This window comes from Pleurodeles waltl, chromosome 1_1 (genome assembly GCF_031143425.1).
Source record: "Pleurodeles waltl isolate 20211129_DDA chromosome 1_1, aPleWal1.hap1.20221129, whole genome shotgun sequence".
In the NCBI taxonomy this organism is placed as follows: Eukaryota; Metazoa; Chordata; class Amphibia; order Caudata; family Salamandridae; genus Pleurodeles; species Pleurodeles waltl.
In genome coordinates, this window is record NC_090436.1 from 682,295,931 (window position 1) to 682,316,184 (window position 20,254).

General features: G+C 43.0%; 1 protein-coding gene across 6 annotated transcripts in view; it reads left to right on the plus strand.

Moving 5' to 3' along the window:
* Window positions 1–20,254, plus strand: part of CSNK1G3 (casein kinase 1 gamma 3) — a 479,935-nt gene that overhangs the window by 155,116 nt on the left and 304,565 nt on the right. For 5 of the 6 annotated variants that reach the window (XM_069227081.1, XM_069227054.1, XM_069227089.1 and 2 more), the window contains exon 4: window positions 15,028–15,097. The exons of the other annotated variant lie outside the window; for it this stretch is intronic. In XM_069227081.1, the coding sequence (XP_069083182.1) occupies window positions 15,028–15,097 (70 nt within the window). The remainder of the gene's footprint in view (window positions 1–15,027; window positions 15,098–20,254) is intronic. 6 annotated transcript variants of the gene reach the window in all.

Below are 20,254 nucleotides of genomic sequence, written 5' to 3' on the forward strand. Positions count from 1 at the left end.
GAACACACATTGACCACTTCTACCCATATATTGGGATAAAGACTCCACCGACTATGCAGCTCCCTAATCAATATTGTGTAAAGCTCATACACAGTCTTGCATGCAATAACCCTATTTACAATATACCTACAATTACCATTGCCAAAAAGATAAGTCATACAATATACAAAACGTGGAAGGGAGTCCGCATTATCCTCACCTTAAGGATGGCAACTCAGGGTCCTACCCGCCCCCGTGAATAGGCAGAACTTTAGGTACACGGTGTCTGCTTACCTTATCAAAGATGCACAGTCATCTGTGCAGCCGGGAGTAGGTGGTATTCCAGCAGCAGCAGTCAGTTGAAGCTAAACGGGACTCCTATTTGACTCACCAACTGTTGTGGGGAAACTAAAATAAAGAAAAAACAGTACTCTTCTTCCGAAGACAAAAGCATGTTTACTGTCTCGGCAGAAAGAGTAGCTATCCCTGCACAGGTAGACAGCTGGTCTCAAATGGCTGCTCACAAACAGCCACTTATATAGTTACATGAACCATGTTTTTGTTTAACCTTTGCTCTACATATTTTTCATTATAATTCTAACAAAGCTTGACAAAACATTTATTGGTTCTTTTGTATGGATGTGTGTGCCTGTGTTTTATTGGTCTATTTCCAAGACTTTAAATTCTGTGTAGACTTGGCTAACTCTATTTCCTGCTCACATTCTTTCAGTCACGTTTTCAATTCACGAAGAACCATGAATATGTGCTTGTGTGCTGTAACCATAAATTCCTCTAAGCTTGCAAACACAGCTTTTCCTTTAACTTATACCTTGCTGATCATGCACTCTATTTTCCAGTTACCTCTTCACCTGTCTTGCATCACTGTGGAACTTAGGCTTGCACTGTTCTTTCACCACGTCTCAACAACGGGCAGCAAGCCAACAAGTCCTTGGAGATAATTTTGGGTTGCAATGCAGAGTCCAGCTCTCCCTCAGTAGGGTCAGAGGGCAGCAGGGCAGCACAGCAGGAAAGCAGTCCTTCCAGGTCAGCAGTGCAGCAGAGTGAGAGTCCTTGATGCAGCACAGCAGTTGTTCTGACAAAGTCCAGTTTAGGTCCAGAAGTGTCTGATTTGGTGGGGTCAGACATCCAGTACTTATACCTGAATGTGCCTTTGAAGTCGGGGTGACTTCAAAGAAGGGTCTTTGAAGTGCACAAGTATCCTTTCTTCCTCAGCTCTGCCTCCAGACTGCCAGTAGGGGGGTAATAATCGCCCTTTGTTTGGGAAATGGACCTTCCTATTCAGGTGTGAGTGTCATCTCTTCCCACCCTACCTGCTCAAGAAGAGCCATCAGAATGCATAAGAGCACTCAGACACACCTAACCCTCCTGGGCTTGTAGCTGTCTAGAGGGAATGCACAAAGTATAGCTGTCACCCACCCAAGACATGTATTGGAGACAGGCTGCAGGCACACAAAGCTGTAAGAGCAGAGATGTCCCCACTCTGTAAATGTGACATTTCTAAAATAACAATGTTAAATCCGACTTTACCAGCAAAAAGGATTTATCATTACCATTCCAGTGATTTTGGAACATGACACAGATACTCCTTTCTAACAAGGCATTACAGCTTTAAACATGCATTAAGGTATTCCCATTGCTAATCTTTGAGAGGAGTAAGATTTAGAGAAGGTATTTGATATGCTAGACTGAGGCTACATCTCTGCTGTCTTGCTGATGTTGGGCATCTCGAGCAACCTTCTCAGCCTTATTAAACTATTCTGTGCAGCGCCCACAGCGCTTGTCAAAATAGGCCAATGCATTTCTCCCCCATTTCCAATTAGCAGGGGGACCCGGCAAGGATGCCCTTTATCCCCCTTATTGTTTGCCCTAGCGATGGAGCCCTTAGCACAAAAGCTGCATGAAAAAGGCTGGGCTTGGGGAATCCTTATGAACAAATTGAAACACATCGTCTCACTCTATGTAGGTGATGTCCTTATTATATATATGTGTGAGATATCTGCGATGGCATCAGCGAGATAGAGATTTTATCCATGTTACAGCGGGCTTCAGGGCTTGGAATGAATTGGTCTAAATCTGGTGTATTTCCACTAAAGGCACGCCTCCCACCACAGCACCTGATAGTTGACACGATTCTCCTATGATAGGAACTCCGTGTATTCTGTTACCTAGGCATACATATATTCCATGACATGTGTAGCTTTATTGATGGAAACCTCACTAGGGCTATTTCCTCCTTATGTTCCCCAGAAGGCCTTCTGGAGCACCTTCCCCCTAACAGTGCAAGGGGGAGTGTCACTGGCCAAGATGGTGATGCTTCCTCGTCTTCTATATTTTTTTCCTGAATTTGCCAGTGCGCATCCCAAGTTCCACATTCCATGCGCTTCATGCTGTGCTGGGAAGCTTCATTTGGAATAAAGGGAGCAGACATGTTATGTTGCCTCAACTCCAGTTGCTGGTGGACAGAGGAGGTTTAGGCGCTCCTAACTTAAAGCATTATTACTTAGCAGATTAATTACAATGGCTTTTTTAGTGGCCATCTGGATGGCTGACGAATGACCTGGGGTGGCAACCGATGACCAGCACACAAAAGATGATTGGGGAAACATTGCTTCCAAACGCAAAACTCCCAAACACAACTAATAACTTACTGTGTATGACAGTTACCATAGAGGACAACTAATTATGCCTACCCTTGCACCATACTCGCCTGAGATACGCCTTCTCACCATTTCTTCCTTCTGCAAGTTACTTGGGAGGGATGGGTTGGAAACCTGTGAGGAGGCTGGAGTAGGCACACTGGTAGCACTTTTCAGGGTCAGGGCGCTTCTACCCTTTGGTCAACTGCAAATCGAGTATGTCCTACCTGTGAGCTGTTTTTTGGCCCATTGAGCATTAATAGCAGAGTTGGACCGCCTGTGGCACATCGTTGACACAGAGCCTGACCAACATCCCCTAGTACACATGCTTCATGTCATGATGAGTGTAGGAGGCTGGACTGGCTTGTAGTTAGTACCAAGGGGTACTTGCACCTTGCACCAGGCCCAGTTATCCCTTATTAGTGTATAGGGTGTCTAGCAGCATAGGCTGATAGATAATGGTAGCTTAGCAGAGCAGCTTAGGCTGAACTAGGAGACGAGTGAAGCTCCTACAGTACCACTTAGTGTAATATGCACAATATCATAAGAAAAACACAATACACAGATATACTAAAAATAAAGGTACTTTATTTTTATGACAATATGCCAAAAGTATCTCAGTGAGTACCCTCAGTATGAGGATAGCAAATATACACAAGATATATGTACACAATACCAAAATATGCAGTAATAGTATTAGAAAACAGTGCAAACAATGTATAGTTACAATAGGATGCAATGGAGACACATAGGGATAGGGGCAACACAAACCATATACTCCAAAAGTGGAATGTGAATCACGAATGGACCCCAAACCTATGTGACCTTGTAGAGGGTCGCTGGGACTATTAGAAAATAGTAAGGGTTAGAAAAATAGCCCACCCCAAGACCCTGAAAAGTGAGTGCAAAGTGCACTAAAGTTCCCCAAAGGACATAGAAGTCGTGATAGGGGAATTCTGCAGGAAAGACACAAACCAACAATGCAACAACGATGGATTTCCAGTCGAGGGTACCTGTGGAACAAGGGGACCAAGTCCAAAAGTCACAAGCAAGTCGGAGATGGGCAGATGCCCAGGAAATGCCAGCTGTGGGTGCAAAGATGCTGCTACTGGACAGTAGAAGCGTAGGTTTCTGCAAGAACGACAAGGGCTAGAGACTTCCCCTTTGGAGGACGGATCCCTCACGCCGTGGAGAGTCGTGCAGAAGTGTTTTCCTGCCGAAAGACCGCCAACAAGCCTTGCTAGCTGCAAATCGTGCGGTTAGTGTTTTTGGATGCTGCTGTGGCCCAGGAGGGACCAGGATGTCGCCAATTGCGTCAGGGGACAGAGGGGGCGTCGAGCAAGACAAGGAGCCCTCTCAGCAGCAGGCAGCACCCGCAGAAGTGCCAGAAACAGGCACTACGAGGATGCGTGAAACGGTGCTCACCCGAAGTCGCACAAAGGAGTCCCACGTCGCCAGAGAACAACTTAGGAGGTCGTGCAATGCAGGTTAGAGTGCCGTGGACCCAGGCTGGACTGTGCACAAAGGATTTCCGCCGGAAGTGCATGGAGGCCGGAGTAGCTACAAAAGTCGCGGTTCCCAGCAATGCAGTCTGGCGTGGGGAGGCAAGGACTTACCTCCACCAAACTTGGACTGAAGAGTCACTGGACTGTGGGAGTCACTTGGACAGAGTTGCTGGATTCAAGGGACCTCGCTCGTCGTGCTGAGAGGAAACCCAAGGTACCGGTGATGCAGTTCTTTGGTGCCTGCGGTTGCAGGGGGACGATTCCTTCGACCCACGGGAGATTTCTTCGGAGCTTCTAGTGCAGAGAGGAGGCAGACTACCCCCACAGCATGCACCACCAGGAAAGCAGTCGAGAAGGCGGCTGGATCAGCGTTACAGAGTTGCAGTAGTCGTCTTTGCTACGATGTTGCAGTTTTGCAGGCTTCCAGCGCGGTCAGCAGTCGATTCCTTGGCAGAAGGTGAAGAGAGAGATGCAGAGGAACTCGGATGAGCTCTTGCATTCGTTATCTAAGGAATCCCAAGAGACAGAGACCCTAAATAGCCAGAAAAGAGGGTTTGGCTACCTAGGAGAGAGGATAGGCTAGCAACACCTGAAGGAGCCTATCAGAAGGAGTCTCTGACGTCACCTGATGGCACTGGCCACTCAGAGCAGTCCAGTGTGCCAGCAGCACCTCTGTTTCCAAGATGGCAGAGGTCTGGAGCACACTGGAGGAGCTCTGGGCACCTCCCAGGGGAGGTACAGGTCAGGGGAGTGGTCACTCCCCTTCCCTTTGTCCAGTTTCGCGCCAGAGCAGGGCTAAGGGGTCCCTGAACCGGTGTAGACTGGCTTATGCAGAAATGGGCACCATGTGTGCCCATGAAAGCATTTCCAGAGGCTGGGGGAGGCTACTCCTCCCCTGCCTTCACACCATTTTCCAAAGGGAGAGGGTGTAACACGCTCTCTCAGAGGAAGTCCTTTGTTCTGCCATCCTGGGCCAGGCCTGGCTGGACCCCAGGAGGGCAGATGCCTGTCTGAGGGGTTGGCAGCAGCAACAGCTGCAGTGAAACCCCGGGAAGGCAGTTTGGCAGTACCAGGGTCTGTGCTACAGACCACTGGGATCATGGGATTGTGCCAACTATGCCAGGATGGTATAGAGGGGGCAATTCCATGATCATAGACATGTTACATGGCCATATTCGGAGTTACCATTGTGAAGCTACATATAGGTAGTGACCTATATGTAGTGCACGCGTGTGATGGTGTCCCCGCACTCACAAAGTCCGGGAAATTGCCCCTGAACAATGTGGGGGCACCTTGGCTAGTGCCAGGGTGCCCACACACTAAGTAACTTAGCACCCAACCTTTACCAGGTAAAGGTTAGACATATAGGTGACTTATAAGTTACTTAAGTGCAGTGTAAAATAGCTGTGAAATAACGTGGACGTTGTTTCACTCAGGCTGCAGTGGCAGGCCTGTGTAAGAATTGTCAGAGCTCCCTATGGGTGGCAAAAGAAATGCTGCAGCCCATAGGGATCTCCTGGAACCCCAATACCCTGGGTTCCTCAGTTCCATATACTAGGGAATTATAAGGGTGTTCCAGTAAGCCAATGTAAATTGGTAAAATTGGTCCCTAGCCTGTTAGTGACAATTTGTAAAGAGAGAGCATAACCACTGAGGTTCTGGTTAGCAGAGCCTCAGTGAGACAGTTAGGCATCACACAGGGAACACATACCTATAGGTCACAAACTTATGAGCACTGGGGTCCTGACTAGCAGGGTCCCAGTGACACATAACAAACATACTGAAAACATAGGGTTTTCACTATGAGCACTGGGCCCTGGCAAGCAGGATACCAGTGAGACAGTGAAAACACCCTGACATACACTCACAAACATTCCCAAAGTGGGGGTAACAAGGCTAGAAAGAGGCTACTTTCTCACAATGAGTGGTCGTAAATTGATCACATGGATTAATAGAGCATTAGGTCACACCACTCGAGACCCCCTTCTCCCAATAAAGCAGCAGTTGGAGAGAGACTTCAGCTGTAATCTGTCACCCAAAGAATTGGACAACGTCCTTTATTATCCACATAAGGTGTCCCGTAATGCCAAGTTCCAATACATTCAGCACAATATCCTACATAGAATGTACCTTACCCTCACCAGCTTGCATAAAATCTTTGGCTCTGCCTCTCTGTGCCCGAGGTGTCATATGCTGAATGCAGACATGATACACATGTTGTGGTGTTGCCTAGTTGTTGAAACATTCTGGAGAAAGGTTACTGATGTGCTACTGATGCTCTGCAAACAGTGATGGATCCGGGGGCCTGTTCACTGCCGAGGGGGCCCTTTTAGGTCTGTTCCAGTGCAAGAAAACCCAAAAAGTGACGAGTTGCTTCATTGATCTTGCATTTCTGATTGCCTGCTGATTGATTGATTGCTATGCACTAGAAGGCAACTGTTCTGCCGGGTCAGGGATTTTGGAGTGCTGCAACAGTAAAATGGGGTGAGCCTGAAGCAGTAGAGTGGAGATGCGCAGACTGCTAAAGATCCCCTGGGACAATCTGCTGCAAGTATTACATGCATTCCAAGATACAATGACAGAGTGACATTCCACGCCGGCATTGACACAGCTCCCCAGGACGCAAGCTATTGACCTGCACACTAGCTATATTAATTCATTCACTCCCTTGATATTGTGATACCTGATGTACTGTACTATCCAAAAGACACAAGCATATGTGAAACTGTTTTTTCGGAGTGAATTAACATAGGGTTGGGGGGAGGACAGAGGGGAAATGGACGAAATGGGTAGAGAAGATGTAGTGGAAAGTAGTGGAATGCATTGTAATGACCTCTGTTTGTTTCTGTTAGTTCTAATTTCATAGGCCAAATCTTCCACATGTAATGATGACAATGATGACTTTTGCTATAGTACCTATAAGAGGCTCAGCATAATGCTGTATTTTGTACTGTTTTATATTGCACTAACTCAATAAAATTGGTTAAACAAAATAAAAAAAAACATATTAGAGGAGTAGGCCTCACAGTAGAGGAAAAACGGCTTCGGGAGTTTTGCACCACCAGGACATGTAAAACTTAAAAGTACATATCTTACTTTATAGTTACATGCTTTATTTGTAATAAAAGGGCAGGGGTGTGGGGGGTTTAAGGCTTGGCAAGGGTTTTTAAGTGCATACACACAGGCTCTGCAGTTGCAGGTGAGATCTGTTTTAAAGGGCTGCTTCAGTGGGTGGCACAATCAGTGCTGCAGGCCGACTAGTAGCATTTAATTTACAGGCCCTGGGTATATGGTGTACCACTTTACAAGGGACGTACTAGTAAGTTAATAGTGGCAGTTGTGTATACGTCAGTGTTAGCATATTTCACTGGTAAGCAGTGGTAAAGTGCTGAGAGTCCTAAGGCCTACAAAAAGAATCAGCAAAAATATGAGGCAAGTAGGCAAAATGTTTTGGGGGAAGACTATCCTAAGGCTGACAGATCTAGCACTCCAGCTTAATCCATTAAGGATTGAAGGAAGTGCGGAGTACTCTGCCCTTCAACATAGCAAAAGGCAAGAATCCAGTCAATGAACTGGGAGAGGAGTTATAAGTCCAAATCTTTTCCCACACAACTCTCTTAATGTCAGCTTTTTTTTAGCCAATGCTGTATACACAGCCTCCACTATAACTCTATTAAAGACTTCGACAAGGCCATTCATATTAGAAGAATATAAGGTGGTTCTCCAATGAAAAATTCCCTTATCCATAAATAAACTTTGCAATTTGGAGGAAGCTAATTCTCTATCATTGTCATTAACAATAGTAGATGGTAAACCTTCCCTGTGGAAGATCTCACTGAGAAATACAATTGCAGGCTTAGTTGTGGGTTGAGAAATCCATTTGATCTCTACCCACTTAGAAAAATAATCAATGTGTACAAGAGCATAAACCTTGCACCTGGAAATATTCTCATAGTGGATTCTCTCACTTTCCAGAAGGTTTGCATAAAAGGAGAGAGTTTTTTCCCCTGAGGCCAACCTCTATTGGTGTCCTCAATATTTCTTTTTAACTTTACGTACTCCCTAAGACCTTCCATCCAACCTTCTTTGGAAAGCACAAGGCCAAAACATCATCAACAGATGCAACCACACTTTTGTTTTGTTTTTTAATGATTTCCACCTTATTTTTAGTGGTGGCATCAGGCAAGCTCAGTAAACAATCTGCTATGATATTGCACAGTATAATCAGCACAACAATTATATTCATACATTTTAGACAAGATTCTGAGTAAGCTAGCAGAGGCTTTGCATGTACCATTGCTATTAAGCAATGTCAGTAAAAGCTTGTGATCAGTTTTAATGGTAACCGTTCCCCCTCCCCCACTTCTCTTCCAAAGAAATGTTTTAAAATGCTGGGCAACCATGCACACTCCAAAGCCTCCCTCCTGATAATAGAATATTCAGATTCAGAGGAAGACAAAGATCTGGAAGCAAAAGCCACAGTTTTTTCCCTGCCTTACCACTTTTGATTCAGCATAGCTACTAGACCTTCTGTGCTGTACATGCAAGACACATAATAACTTGTGATTAAGCAGCTTGATGTGTTGTAGACCAAATAAACTGTTCTTCCTTCTTGAGTCCAATTCTGAGGGGCAGAGTTATTTGAAAAAAATACTACCAAACATGGAGTAGAACTCACACAACCCTCAAATAACATCTTAGTTGATCTTTATCAGAAGGCTTAGTTAAAGCTTCAATGTCCTGAAGTAAGCTTTGTTTTGGGGCAGTCCCCTACCAGAACTGATGTGACCAGAATACGCCACTTCTTGAGTAAGGAATTGACATTTCTCCATTTGCAAGATAATGCTTTTTTCCTGTAAAATTTGCAAGGCATTAGACAACCGAGAATTATGTAGGTCAACAGTATCAGCAAAAACCAAAGTGTCATCCTTGAAAGCTATGACACAGCCATACCTTTTAATAAGGAATATGAGATTTTGGAAGACTGATGCAGCTGAGACCAAACCAAAAGGCATCCTTACATATCTAAATGCTGCATCTGGTGTGACATAAATGGTCAAATGTCTACATCCCTCTTACAATTAGACCTTGTGATATGCTGTTTTAAGGTCAAGAGAAGGAAAAACTTTCTTCTTCAAACTTTACAACAACTCCTGAGTCTTGGGCAGTGGATGACAATCATCAATAATCTGCGTATAGTCTTAAAGAGCCTGTTTTTTTCTAAATAAGACTATGGGGCAAACCCATTCAGAAGAGTCAACTGCTTCAATCACCCCTTCATCTTGTAACTGCTGAAGCAATATGCTATGCTCCTTCTTGGTATTAAGTGGCACATCTCTAAGCATGCGTCTAAACTGGTGCACTCCAGGTTTAAGTTCAGGCTTGTGAGAAAAAAATGACAAGTGCTGGAGGCAACAGTATGGGAAGCCAAGAGAAAGGACAGCGGAAATCCAGAAGAATGGTGGGACGAGCTAACCGCAGTGAAGGCACAGCTGGGGAATTTTTCCTCCTCGTCAAAATGAGGACAAAGCGGCAGGCATACACATGTAAAGTAGAATATATTTAATGGCACAAGTGTCCCCGACAGCGGAGAGCAAACGCAGCGTCGAGCAGCCAACTTCCAACTGACAGGTGACAGCAAAGAAAAACAGTTTTAGAACAGGAGCGATGATGCTCGGCATAACAGAAAGTGAAACTTGAATAACAACACTGCAGGAAGCAAGATAACACAGTTAAGCAATGCAAACAAAATTAGAGAAACAATAAAACTGTAAAGCAAGAACACGGCAGTAGGTGTGGGTGGACCTCGAGTTTCTTAACCAAACCTCTTATGCTATGCATGTTCCTGGTGATAAAAGTCTATTCAGTTGTCCTAGTCATGTCGTAGTGCCCTGCCATCACAGTATGGGCCCGATGGGCCCCTGTGAGTGGTCTAACTGAGTTGTTGAACAATAAACCCTTCCTTACAGCCTAGTAGACACTAACCAAGGCCTAGAAAAACAACAGTACCCACCAATCGGATTCTCCTAGCCCCCATCCTTCAGACTGGTCCGTTGCATAGCCTCTTGTGTGGTGAATGTGACAAGCAATCTACATTATTGGTTAAGAATGCCTTACCCATTCCTCTACCCACCCCAAATCTAAAGTAATCCTGGTACAATTTCCCCACCAGTATTATACATCCACACATGAATTCAGAACCTGTAAGACAGTCCATTTCTTTCCCGTTATTCCGAACTTGAACGCTGTCTCGGACAATGTATTCTCCTTATCAAGGATTGAGATCAGGCAGCCGGAGTCTGAATTTTCTATGTCCTTGTCAGCGCTGGTGTCCGACTGCAAGGATTTGGAAATAGCCTGATCTTGTACCCGCCCATTGTTACCACTGCATTGCTCTATGCCTGTGAGCCCGAACTGGTGCGCTCCTTCTTTCCCTGAATAGGGCACTTAGTCTTCCTGCTCCTGCACTGACGTGGTGCATCCGATATATTTGGGACCCTTTTGGTTTCTGCCCACTTTTCAGCCCAGTCCCACTCCTCTTCGTGTTTTTGAAGAATCATATTCATCACTTTCAGTTCGGCAGGAACAGCAGCATATATTTAAAGCAAGTTTTATGGCGTTTGGCCATGACATCTTGAAATTAATGGTAATGCTGCTGTACCGCAATCTTATAATAAAGAAGCAGTATTCTACTGTCATTAACTGTTTAGGGGCCACTTTAGGAGCCACCACTGTACTTTGTTGGCCAGTTCCGAGGTAGAATTTTGAAAGGCCAGTGGGCATCGCCGTCTGTGAAAGCCCACCACCCAGGAATAACTCCAGCTCTATCCAGCAGCTTTGCAATGCAGATGTAATTGTGGTGTAATCTTCCTTCACCCTTCTCATCGTGTATTTCCAATGTAGGATCTTCTCTAACAGATCCGCTATTTGGCCTTGCACCTCAATCACCTCTGGAGTAATTGTCAGTTCGACATATGTCTTTGAGACCCAATCCACCAGTTTGAACTGATATACTCTCAAAGCCTCATGTCCACGACTACAGTATCTATTTTGTGTTCTAGCCCCTCACATGTGTTGCGAATTGTGCTTAGGATAACATCCAACTAGACCACCTGTGGTTCTATTTCTTAACTGCTCTCCATAACTGGCCCAGGGCTGGAGGACACTTTTCTGTTCTGTTTTTTCCACCTTACAGACTTTAGCGGAGGCGGCAATTATTTCCTGGTCTTGTCTGTCCATGTCAGTGTAGTGTGGGTCAGTCCAGCACTTCACTTGATAGCTTCAAACTTCAACAGTATTCAAGTTTGGGCGCTTTTGTTCATCCTGTTCAGGCAGATTTAGAGATGATGTGTCAGCGTTGAGCTGCGCCATGCAACCTCCACAGACACCACACTGTCATAATTTGTTAAGGTAGCTCCCAAGTTGTAGCATCTCTGGCAAGGTAGAAGAGTAAGCATCAACTGCAATTGGTTGAAATTATTGACAAGTAAATTAGCAACCGTATCAAATGGTAATCAAGAAACCTAGTAGATAGAAAGATGAGTCTGGAAAATATCTGCTTGTTGATTGTACAGATGCAACTGCAAGGGCAGTGGTTCGTATGTTTTTTGGCCTTTCACTCAAACACGGTAAAGACCATTTTCACAAAACCAACAGTAAGCGTTCAAAAAAGTTTGTGAATTGTGCGTGTTTTTTTCTTTGATATTATATTTTAGTACAGTTCTTTACATTGTAGGTGTCTTATAAGTAGTGCGCCTTGCTCGTTTCATGTCGGTATGGCCTTTGTGTTTCCATTGTCCTTCTAACACACTGCCAAAATTGTCACAACCGTCTGTTTAGTGTCTGACCTCACTGACTGAGAATGATTTTGCCTCGAGGATTGGAAAGCGAAGGAGAACTACCTTTAACGAAAGATGATATTTGACTTTAAAGAGAGGGCCTGTAGATGCGCATTTTCTCTGGCATAGTGTTACAGTTGACAAGGAGCCAGGATTTTTTTAAATTCACCGCTTCTTAATGTTGATACATAGAATTTGACATCAGCTCAGCGCGACGAGACATATCTAGACTACCAATGCTCCTGCCTGCCCTTAAGAGTTTACATGACAGCCACTTGTTTTTTATTGTATCCTCTGTCCCTGGTCATCGTTCATTTCTATTTTGGTATTAACCGTTATGCCCAGAGGCTGTTCCATGCCCTCAGTACACTGTGAAGAAAATGTTTCTTTTTTTGTCCATAAACTTCCTTGGAGCTTTCGGTGCTACGAATAGGCACCTAAGACAATTGAAACTCATAAAATATTGCAATACTTCACATTTTGCCACAGAATCCAGCTCTGCTGGATTTCTGCGGAAACAAATCATGTATGTACATATAAGAGAATTGCATGTTGTCACACATAACTCCCTGAAGTAGGGCAATGCAAGAAAAAAACGTCCATGGTAACAGTTATTGCCCAAAAAGGCCAGTAACTGAAGATCTGCTCACTTGTGATGCTGAACAGAAAAAATACTTTATGAATACAGTCCAGTTTTGTAATACCAGATTAATACTCCAGGCCCCAAGACCATTGACGCTCCCCTACATTGATGGATCTGGTTGATGCATCTTCAAAGGTTTCATCGTCAGTGCCAGGTGTGTAGCTTGTGTTGGTCCTGGGTGGACTTCTTTTTCCCACATGACTTAACTGGTCTAAGAGGTGGGGTCTCTTTCACTTCTGAGTTAACCTGTGTTGGCTGTTACTTTTGTGGTGTTACAGACCCACGTCAAAGGTGGCCTCCTTTCTTTATCCTTACAACTGTGTATATAGTAATTGGAACTATGATTCATTTTATTTTATTTGTGAATAATCCGACTGCTGATCCTTTACTGGCCATCTTTTATGTGGAAGGAAAGACTGACATTATCTTATAACCTTTAGCAGAAATACGTGCAATAAGACTTAGGGCCTGATTACAACTTTGGAGGAGGTGTTAATCCGTCCCAAATGTGACAGATATACCACCAGCCGTATTACGAGTTCCATAGGATATAATGGACTCGTAATACGGCTGGTGGTATATCCGTCACTTTACCGTCACTTTTGGGACGGATTAACACGTCCTCCAAAGTTGTAATCAGGCCCTTAGTGATTGAAAATGTTCACCTAAAAGTATGGTTAGTGGTGCTTACATGGCATAGAGACGATCACTGGATGATGTAAAAACGTGAGCACGGCTTAGGACCTGGAAAAAGGCTAGGCTCTTTACCCGACCCCTTCTGTGCGTTGTCAAAGAAAATGAAAGGAGTATTATGGTTGTAAGAAGCTCGGAACTTGGTCAGAGACCATGCTGAGTGGAGTATGTCGACGTGAAGGGTAGTCTGATTGCTTGGCCAAAGATTAGGTTACCTTTCATAGCAATAAATGTTAGGACACAAAACAACCATAATCTGACTTTTACTGTGATTTCAGTGAAGGTTTTTCTTTTCTCAAATACAGCAGGAAGCATTCCTTTTTGATACAATAACCTTTGGCAGATGGCAGCTAGCTTTTTTGCCAGGTCTGCTTTGCGACCAACTCCTCTGTAAACTCCCATGGTACTGAGCTCAGTGGTCATGGCCTTCCCCTGTGGGCAGGGCTGGCCTCTAGCCAGGATCTACTCCAGTTCTCATTCCAGCCCTGTTCCCTTCAGTTTACCATACATGGCTTTTTTCCCTGCGCAGAAGGCTTTACGTGCAGTTTGCACCAGTGCCTTTTTCATGAGCAGGCTGTGCATGGCTTTTGCCCCTGCCAGTAGACTGTGGGCACAGTGTCCCAAGGCTTACTGCTCCTGTCCTCTCATGACAAGTTTGGTGGAATTCTGTTTGTTGTAGTGAAACCCCCACTGGACGCCCACTGGACAGATCAGCATGAAACGTTGCATGCCGAAAATGAGCTGGATGGCCAAAACAAGTACCACAATCTCAGGAAGCGTAAAATCGAGCAAAGTGTTTAGAGGCCTTTAAAAATGCTGCAGTTGTTGTTGTCGAGTTCGTATCTAGAAGCAGCCAATATATCTAATAGGAGGGCAAGTACGGTCTCCTGATACAAACACTTAACTAGTTTTTGCTGTGTCCGGTCACAGGCAAGAAACCTGACTGAGAAATAATTGCCAGTAGGTATTTTTCCTCAATACCTATTTCCATCACTTGATTAGAAATAGCAGATTGCATTTCCGCTTAAATCTTTATTCAAACAAAGCAAGTGTTTTGTTTAAGTAGGAAGTAGATTTTGACTTGACAGTGTACGATTGTTATCTGTTCATGCTTCTTTTGAAGGTATTAAAAATGAATTCCTGTCACTAATGTTCTTCGTAAGTATTGGTCTTACTGGCCGCCACAGGACTGTATTTAAAGTAATTGTCTTAGATGCCCCAGAATGTGCTTCCTGAAAGTGGTTTGTGTACTTCCTTTTACAGATGCTACCTTGTTTGCATCTGTATGAAAGGTCTGAAGACTCTAGTTATAAACATCCTAGTTCCTGGCGTGAAATTCTGCTGGTTTACAAGGGGCAATAATGTTTTCTAGTCCTGCCTGGTGGGGGTCTTTCTTTAAACACTGGTGTTGCCAGAAAAGGCTCCCGACATGCATAAAGCCTATCTTCATCATTCTCCTTGGGAAAATGTGCCCTGGAAGATGAGGTACAGTTTATGCTTTTCTCACAAAAACAGATCACGTTTTTCGCTATAAATTAGCGTGTGATGTTTTTATTGGATTAGCCCCCATTTCTTTGATTTGCTTTCATAATCCATTGCAGCTAGTTTCCCCTGAACGTCTGTTGTGAACTGGTCCATGGTTGTCAGATTGAAGGGGTGTGGGGCTGTAGTTTGGATAACATGTCGTTTGTTTTGTTTTTATTTTTCATCAGGAGCCAATGAAGTCTAGAGCACCACAGCTACATTTGGAATACAGATTCTACAAGCAGTTGGGCTCTGGAGGTAAAACAACTATTTTACTAAATCGTGCCATCATGTAAATTAATTACATGATGTTTTAGAATTTTATAATGTTTGATTCAAAAGATCATTTTTTAGAAGTAGTACTGCGTATGTTGTACAGAATATCCTTATGTAGGGTCTGTTTATGATTGTGTTGGTTGTTCTGATGCTTGCTGTGAGACTGCACTTTCAATTGAGCACATCTCCAGTGTAAAATGAAGAGGTTTTGTTATTGTGTTCAGTTAGGTCAGTACAATTGTATTTTTGCATTGAAATGTTTTCTCATAGAAGGTACTTTCAGTGATCCCATAATTAGGAGCAGCATTAAAACGTGTAAAGCTCATCATGTTTAGACCAGATAGAAAGGTTTAGTTTTATATAGGGGTTGTTGATGGACAGCAGACTTGCCAGCATTAACCTGAGGGGCTAGTGTGATTTAACTATAGCTGCCCTTTTGGAGCTTCCCAGTTTGTGTTTTTATCCTAAAGGCACTGCCCGAGGAATTTTTCTACAGGTTTCTTAGCTCTAGTGTTAATACAGAAACATGTTAAGCAGTTTTACTGACCTTCATAAGTTCATACCGTTGTTTTAGACTTGTGTTTTCTAATTTGAGTCTTCTGTCCATGGTCCTTAAAGCACATAGTGGTGATTTACTTTGCAGTGTACACTTTAGCAGATGCTCCAAAAATACATCTTGATTTGCTAAGTTCTTTGTGTGTCCTGCATACTACATTTGTCATTATATATTAGAAACACTGATCTACATTGAAAGTATAGTGTATTAAGGCCAGTGCTTGCCTTGATGTGGATGCGCCTCTTTTGCACTCCATTATCTGTGTGCCGTTATAACAGATAAATACACCTGGCCCTACATTATGGAATAAGTGCACATGAGAAACTGCCGAAGTCATACATGTTCTTGTGATGAATCTATCTTCCTGTTGATTCCTCGATTTTAAAATATTCCCCTGGCATCAGACTTTTCTTTAAAAGCTTTTTGAAGCACATATCTGCTTCCACTATCGTATTAAGGGTGCCTCCTTGTGTGCTGATGTCAGTTCCTTTTTTTCTGTGCCTCGTCTATGCCATCTGGAAATCGCTCTGTCCTTCAGCAATAGACCGTTCCTCCTCTCGACAACAACTAACACAAATGTCTTCTCCTGTAAAGGTTTCGGGGTTCATTTCCTGGTGCAGGTGCTGCACACCTATATTCAACACCTATATACAGAAGAAATGGGACACCGTCTGTTATAAGCTAAACCTATAACCCCTAACAGCCCAGATATGACTCGATTGATTGAAGTTTGCTACAAAGATTAAAATTACACTGTATTGGCACAGCGTAAATTTGGACAATACAGAGATCCTTCTGGTTACCGACAAGTTATTTTAACAGGACTACTAAAATCTGATACATGCTGGAATTGCCTAAAAATGTTGATGATCTAGCACACGTGCTATAATAATGTAAACGTACAAAACCCTTCTGGGAGAACACTGAGTGAGCAATCAAATAATTATTTCTTAGAAACATCACACTCGGTTTCTGATAAAGACTTCTTTTTTTCTGGTACAGCATGAGATGCTTATATACAGAATATGCTTGCTGACCTAGCAGCATGGTATGGGTTCATTAGTCTTTTTACCCTTGTATTGTATTCTTGTATCTTTATAGTGGTTTAAATGTTCATAGATAACCCCACTAGAAATGTACCCATTTTCTTGCATTTGGAAAGTGATGCTTGTCAGATTGGAGCTACTATGGCTTTTATGACAACCAAGTTTGTTTCTTTTTTTAAGGAGTCTTTCCTTTTAGGCAGTATCTAAGTATGATTAATGCATTTGGGATTGCCTCATTTAAAACCCTGTTCCCTCTTTATCATCCTATACATGGCCTCCTCTGGAATAGGTCCTCACATTTGTTAGCTGTTCTGTTTCTATTATTCTGCATTCCTGAGCAACCAACAGTTATCATGGTGTCTTCATAGTCCACCATGAAAGTTCGGTATGTGGTTTTGACTTCGCGTTTGACTGGTGGCAGACCTGCAGTATAAAATTGTAGGGGCTTCAAGTCTACTTGGTTGCTGTAGATTGTTATAGAGTGTTATTGAACTGTAGAACTCACATAGCAATCTGCTTTAAGAAAGGAAGAAGTATTTCGAGACTTTAAGATGACAATATTCCATGTATTCTTCCTTTTGTGTCCGTATTACAAACTTACTTGACGATGTTTCGAGGTTGTGATTCTACTTAGTTGACATTCTAAACGTATAGGTTCTCTTTTCAATTTTCTGGTATTTGGAGGTGATCTGTTTTTCCCTTCAACGACATTCTGCCTTTTCTCCCCAAACCTCTATTCATTTTCTTGTAGATTTACATCCAGAAAACATTGTGGTAAGAACTCACCCCATTTTCTTCGTAGGAATCTAATTTTCACAATATTCAATGCCAGAGTCTCTATTTAACTCATAAACTTGACATTTGAAGCTCAGATGCATGCCCAGGAATACGTGTGCGGCCGGTGGAGCGAGATGCAAGCAAAAGTGTACATATTTATTTATTTAAGAGACAGATAAGTCTGTTGTGTACATTTCCTTGCCCAGCTAATCTTATTATATTGGTCTGTGTATTAAGAAGGCCTACTGTCTTTAGGCTCATTGATGTGTGATTCAGGTTAGTTTTGGAAAGGTAACTTACACCACGTCTAGTGTACCTCTTGCAGCTCCTTAGCCTTTGTGTGTGTTTTAAGGTGGATAAATGCCTGCTAGAAAGAGTCAAGTTAAACTTCGCGTTTAAAGATGGAAAGAGCTGTGCACTTTAAATATGTAAAAGGTTCTAACTAATAGGGTGGCAGCGGGAGCTTTGTACTGCAGCGGTAGAGTTCTTCTTAGCTGTTGACGTGCTGAAGACTGATCTTGCCCCCGTTTACCCTTTGATGAGATGATATTAAATGCATATTGCCTTGTGAGAGGATGGCATTTACTGACCTTAGTAGGAGGCGAGGGTAGAATAATTATTCGTCCCATGCTGTTCCTTTCCAGCAGACTAAAACCCGATCGTATCCTGCATACATTTCTGTTTAACTAGCAGAGTAGATTTTGATTACATTTTTGAAAGCTCGTCATGCCTTTCCGTTCAATCCAGAGTATGAATTGAACATAATACCTTGTACCCCGAGAACCGGTGTATTTCATTTATAAACATGCATAATTGATATTTCTGCGTCAGACGATGTGCAGTTATTCTGGCAGTATGAAATAATAATCGAAATAGCTAGCAACGACTGGTTGTTCCTGTCCTCTGTTAATCACATAGTTATTGATTGTCAAAACATAATCTGCCTTTTTTACACTTTCTCATGGACTGCAATTCTCTACATTTGCTCTCCTTTGAAGGAAATGCTTTCACAGTATTGCATGTCCCTGGATGATTGCTGATTGCCAGAGGCACGATGTAGTGGTCGGCCTTTGGTCTGTTTTTCCTGTATTTGAAGAAACTTTGACTAATTCCTGGAGACTCACTGTCCATCTCGATTGTAACACGTTACAGAAAAAATCCCCTCTGGGTAGTAATGTCAGGCAGCACCAGGAAGAAACAGGACACACACATTGGTCACATTAGAATACCAGGTCTACACACAGAGCCCATCCACATACCATACCACCGGATAATAGGATCTGAGTAGTGTACTAATTTCTGTATCATTTGTGGTCATCCTCCATCCTCAACCACTTTAAATAAATGTGCCATCCTTTGTTAAAGAAACTCCCCTTGTCACATCACAGTTTCTACCCCAGGCGTGTCCAGCAAAGGCCCCAGAGTTCCGGAACCATGCCAGATTTTAAGTAGCACCACAGATCCAGAAAATTAGTTCCATTTAGATTGTTTGTATTGCAATTTATCCTACAACAACAGCCTGAACATCTGCCATGTATCACAAACTCCAGGATCTACGTTGGATACCCTGATCTACAGCTGGTAGAGCATTTTACACTTAAACTGCGGTTATATCTACAGAAATCACCCATCCGTCTTTCACTTCACGCTGTGGTAACCTAGGCAATAAATTAGCTACTATATTTGCTGTCATACAGGGAGATACTTAATCCAGAAATAGTAGCCTTACTAGTGAATTTCTTAATCCACTTGATCTGTACTCTGATGGTTATTAAAATCTTATGGCCGGTCCAAAGCATAACTGGCCGTTGCACATGCTAAAACCTTCCTTTTAATTATTGAATATTTTTTTTCTGCAGTGCTAGACCATACGATACGAGAAATCATCCCTGAGACAAAATTCAAGTGATTTTCCTTAATTCTATATAGATTTATAATATATTTTATTTTATCCAGTCCTCCTCATTTACGGGTGGAGCTTCAACTTTTGTTTTTTCTTTCCCCTCCAGACCTTTAAGTAGCCAGTTTCCAGAGAAGGTGTGATTTACCTTCTCGGAGCACTGTAATAACTTGAGCCCATAAATTCACTTTCCCATCCCATCATAATCTTCTTATTTACTTTCGAAAATTCCTCTTAAGTTGTTTGATCACATCCTCCCTGTCACCTAGCTTCTGTTTAAAAACATCTTTATTTAATCTTTTTAGTTCTTTTTTCGCAAACTCCTTTTGAGACTAATTTTTTCCTCAACCAGATAGCCTCATGTTACCCCCAACCCTGCTAGATTCCGGACTTTAACTATAAAATTGTTATATTCTACCATAATGTCTCCTGGTGGTAGTGATTTATTATACAAGAGCTGTTCTAATTTCAAAAAATTGGCTGACCATATTTGTTTACAATCATTTAAACATATAATCTGGTTTGGATTCTCCCATGTTTCCCTTTTTAACAAACACATGTTAAAGATAGCTACAGCTGCTTGTGATCACTATAGCTCTTTAACTCCAATTACAACATCTACCACCAATTACAAATGTTTGGCAGATATTACTGCATAGTCCATAAGGGAACAGCATCTACCATTATCGGAGGTGTACTGACCCGGCTGGTCACCTGAAGATTAGGGCTGGGGGCCCTGGGCTAACCTTTTGATCCATATATCAATGTGGCTGCCATCCAGGTGTGAACTCTAGTCTCTCCCATGGCCTGTGTTGTGAAACTACCTGCTCTGGAGAGTACTCCTGCTGGGACAGACTGCC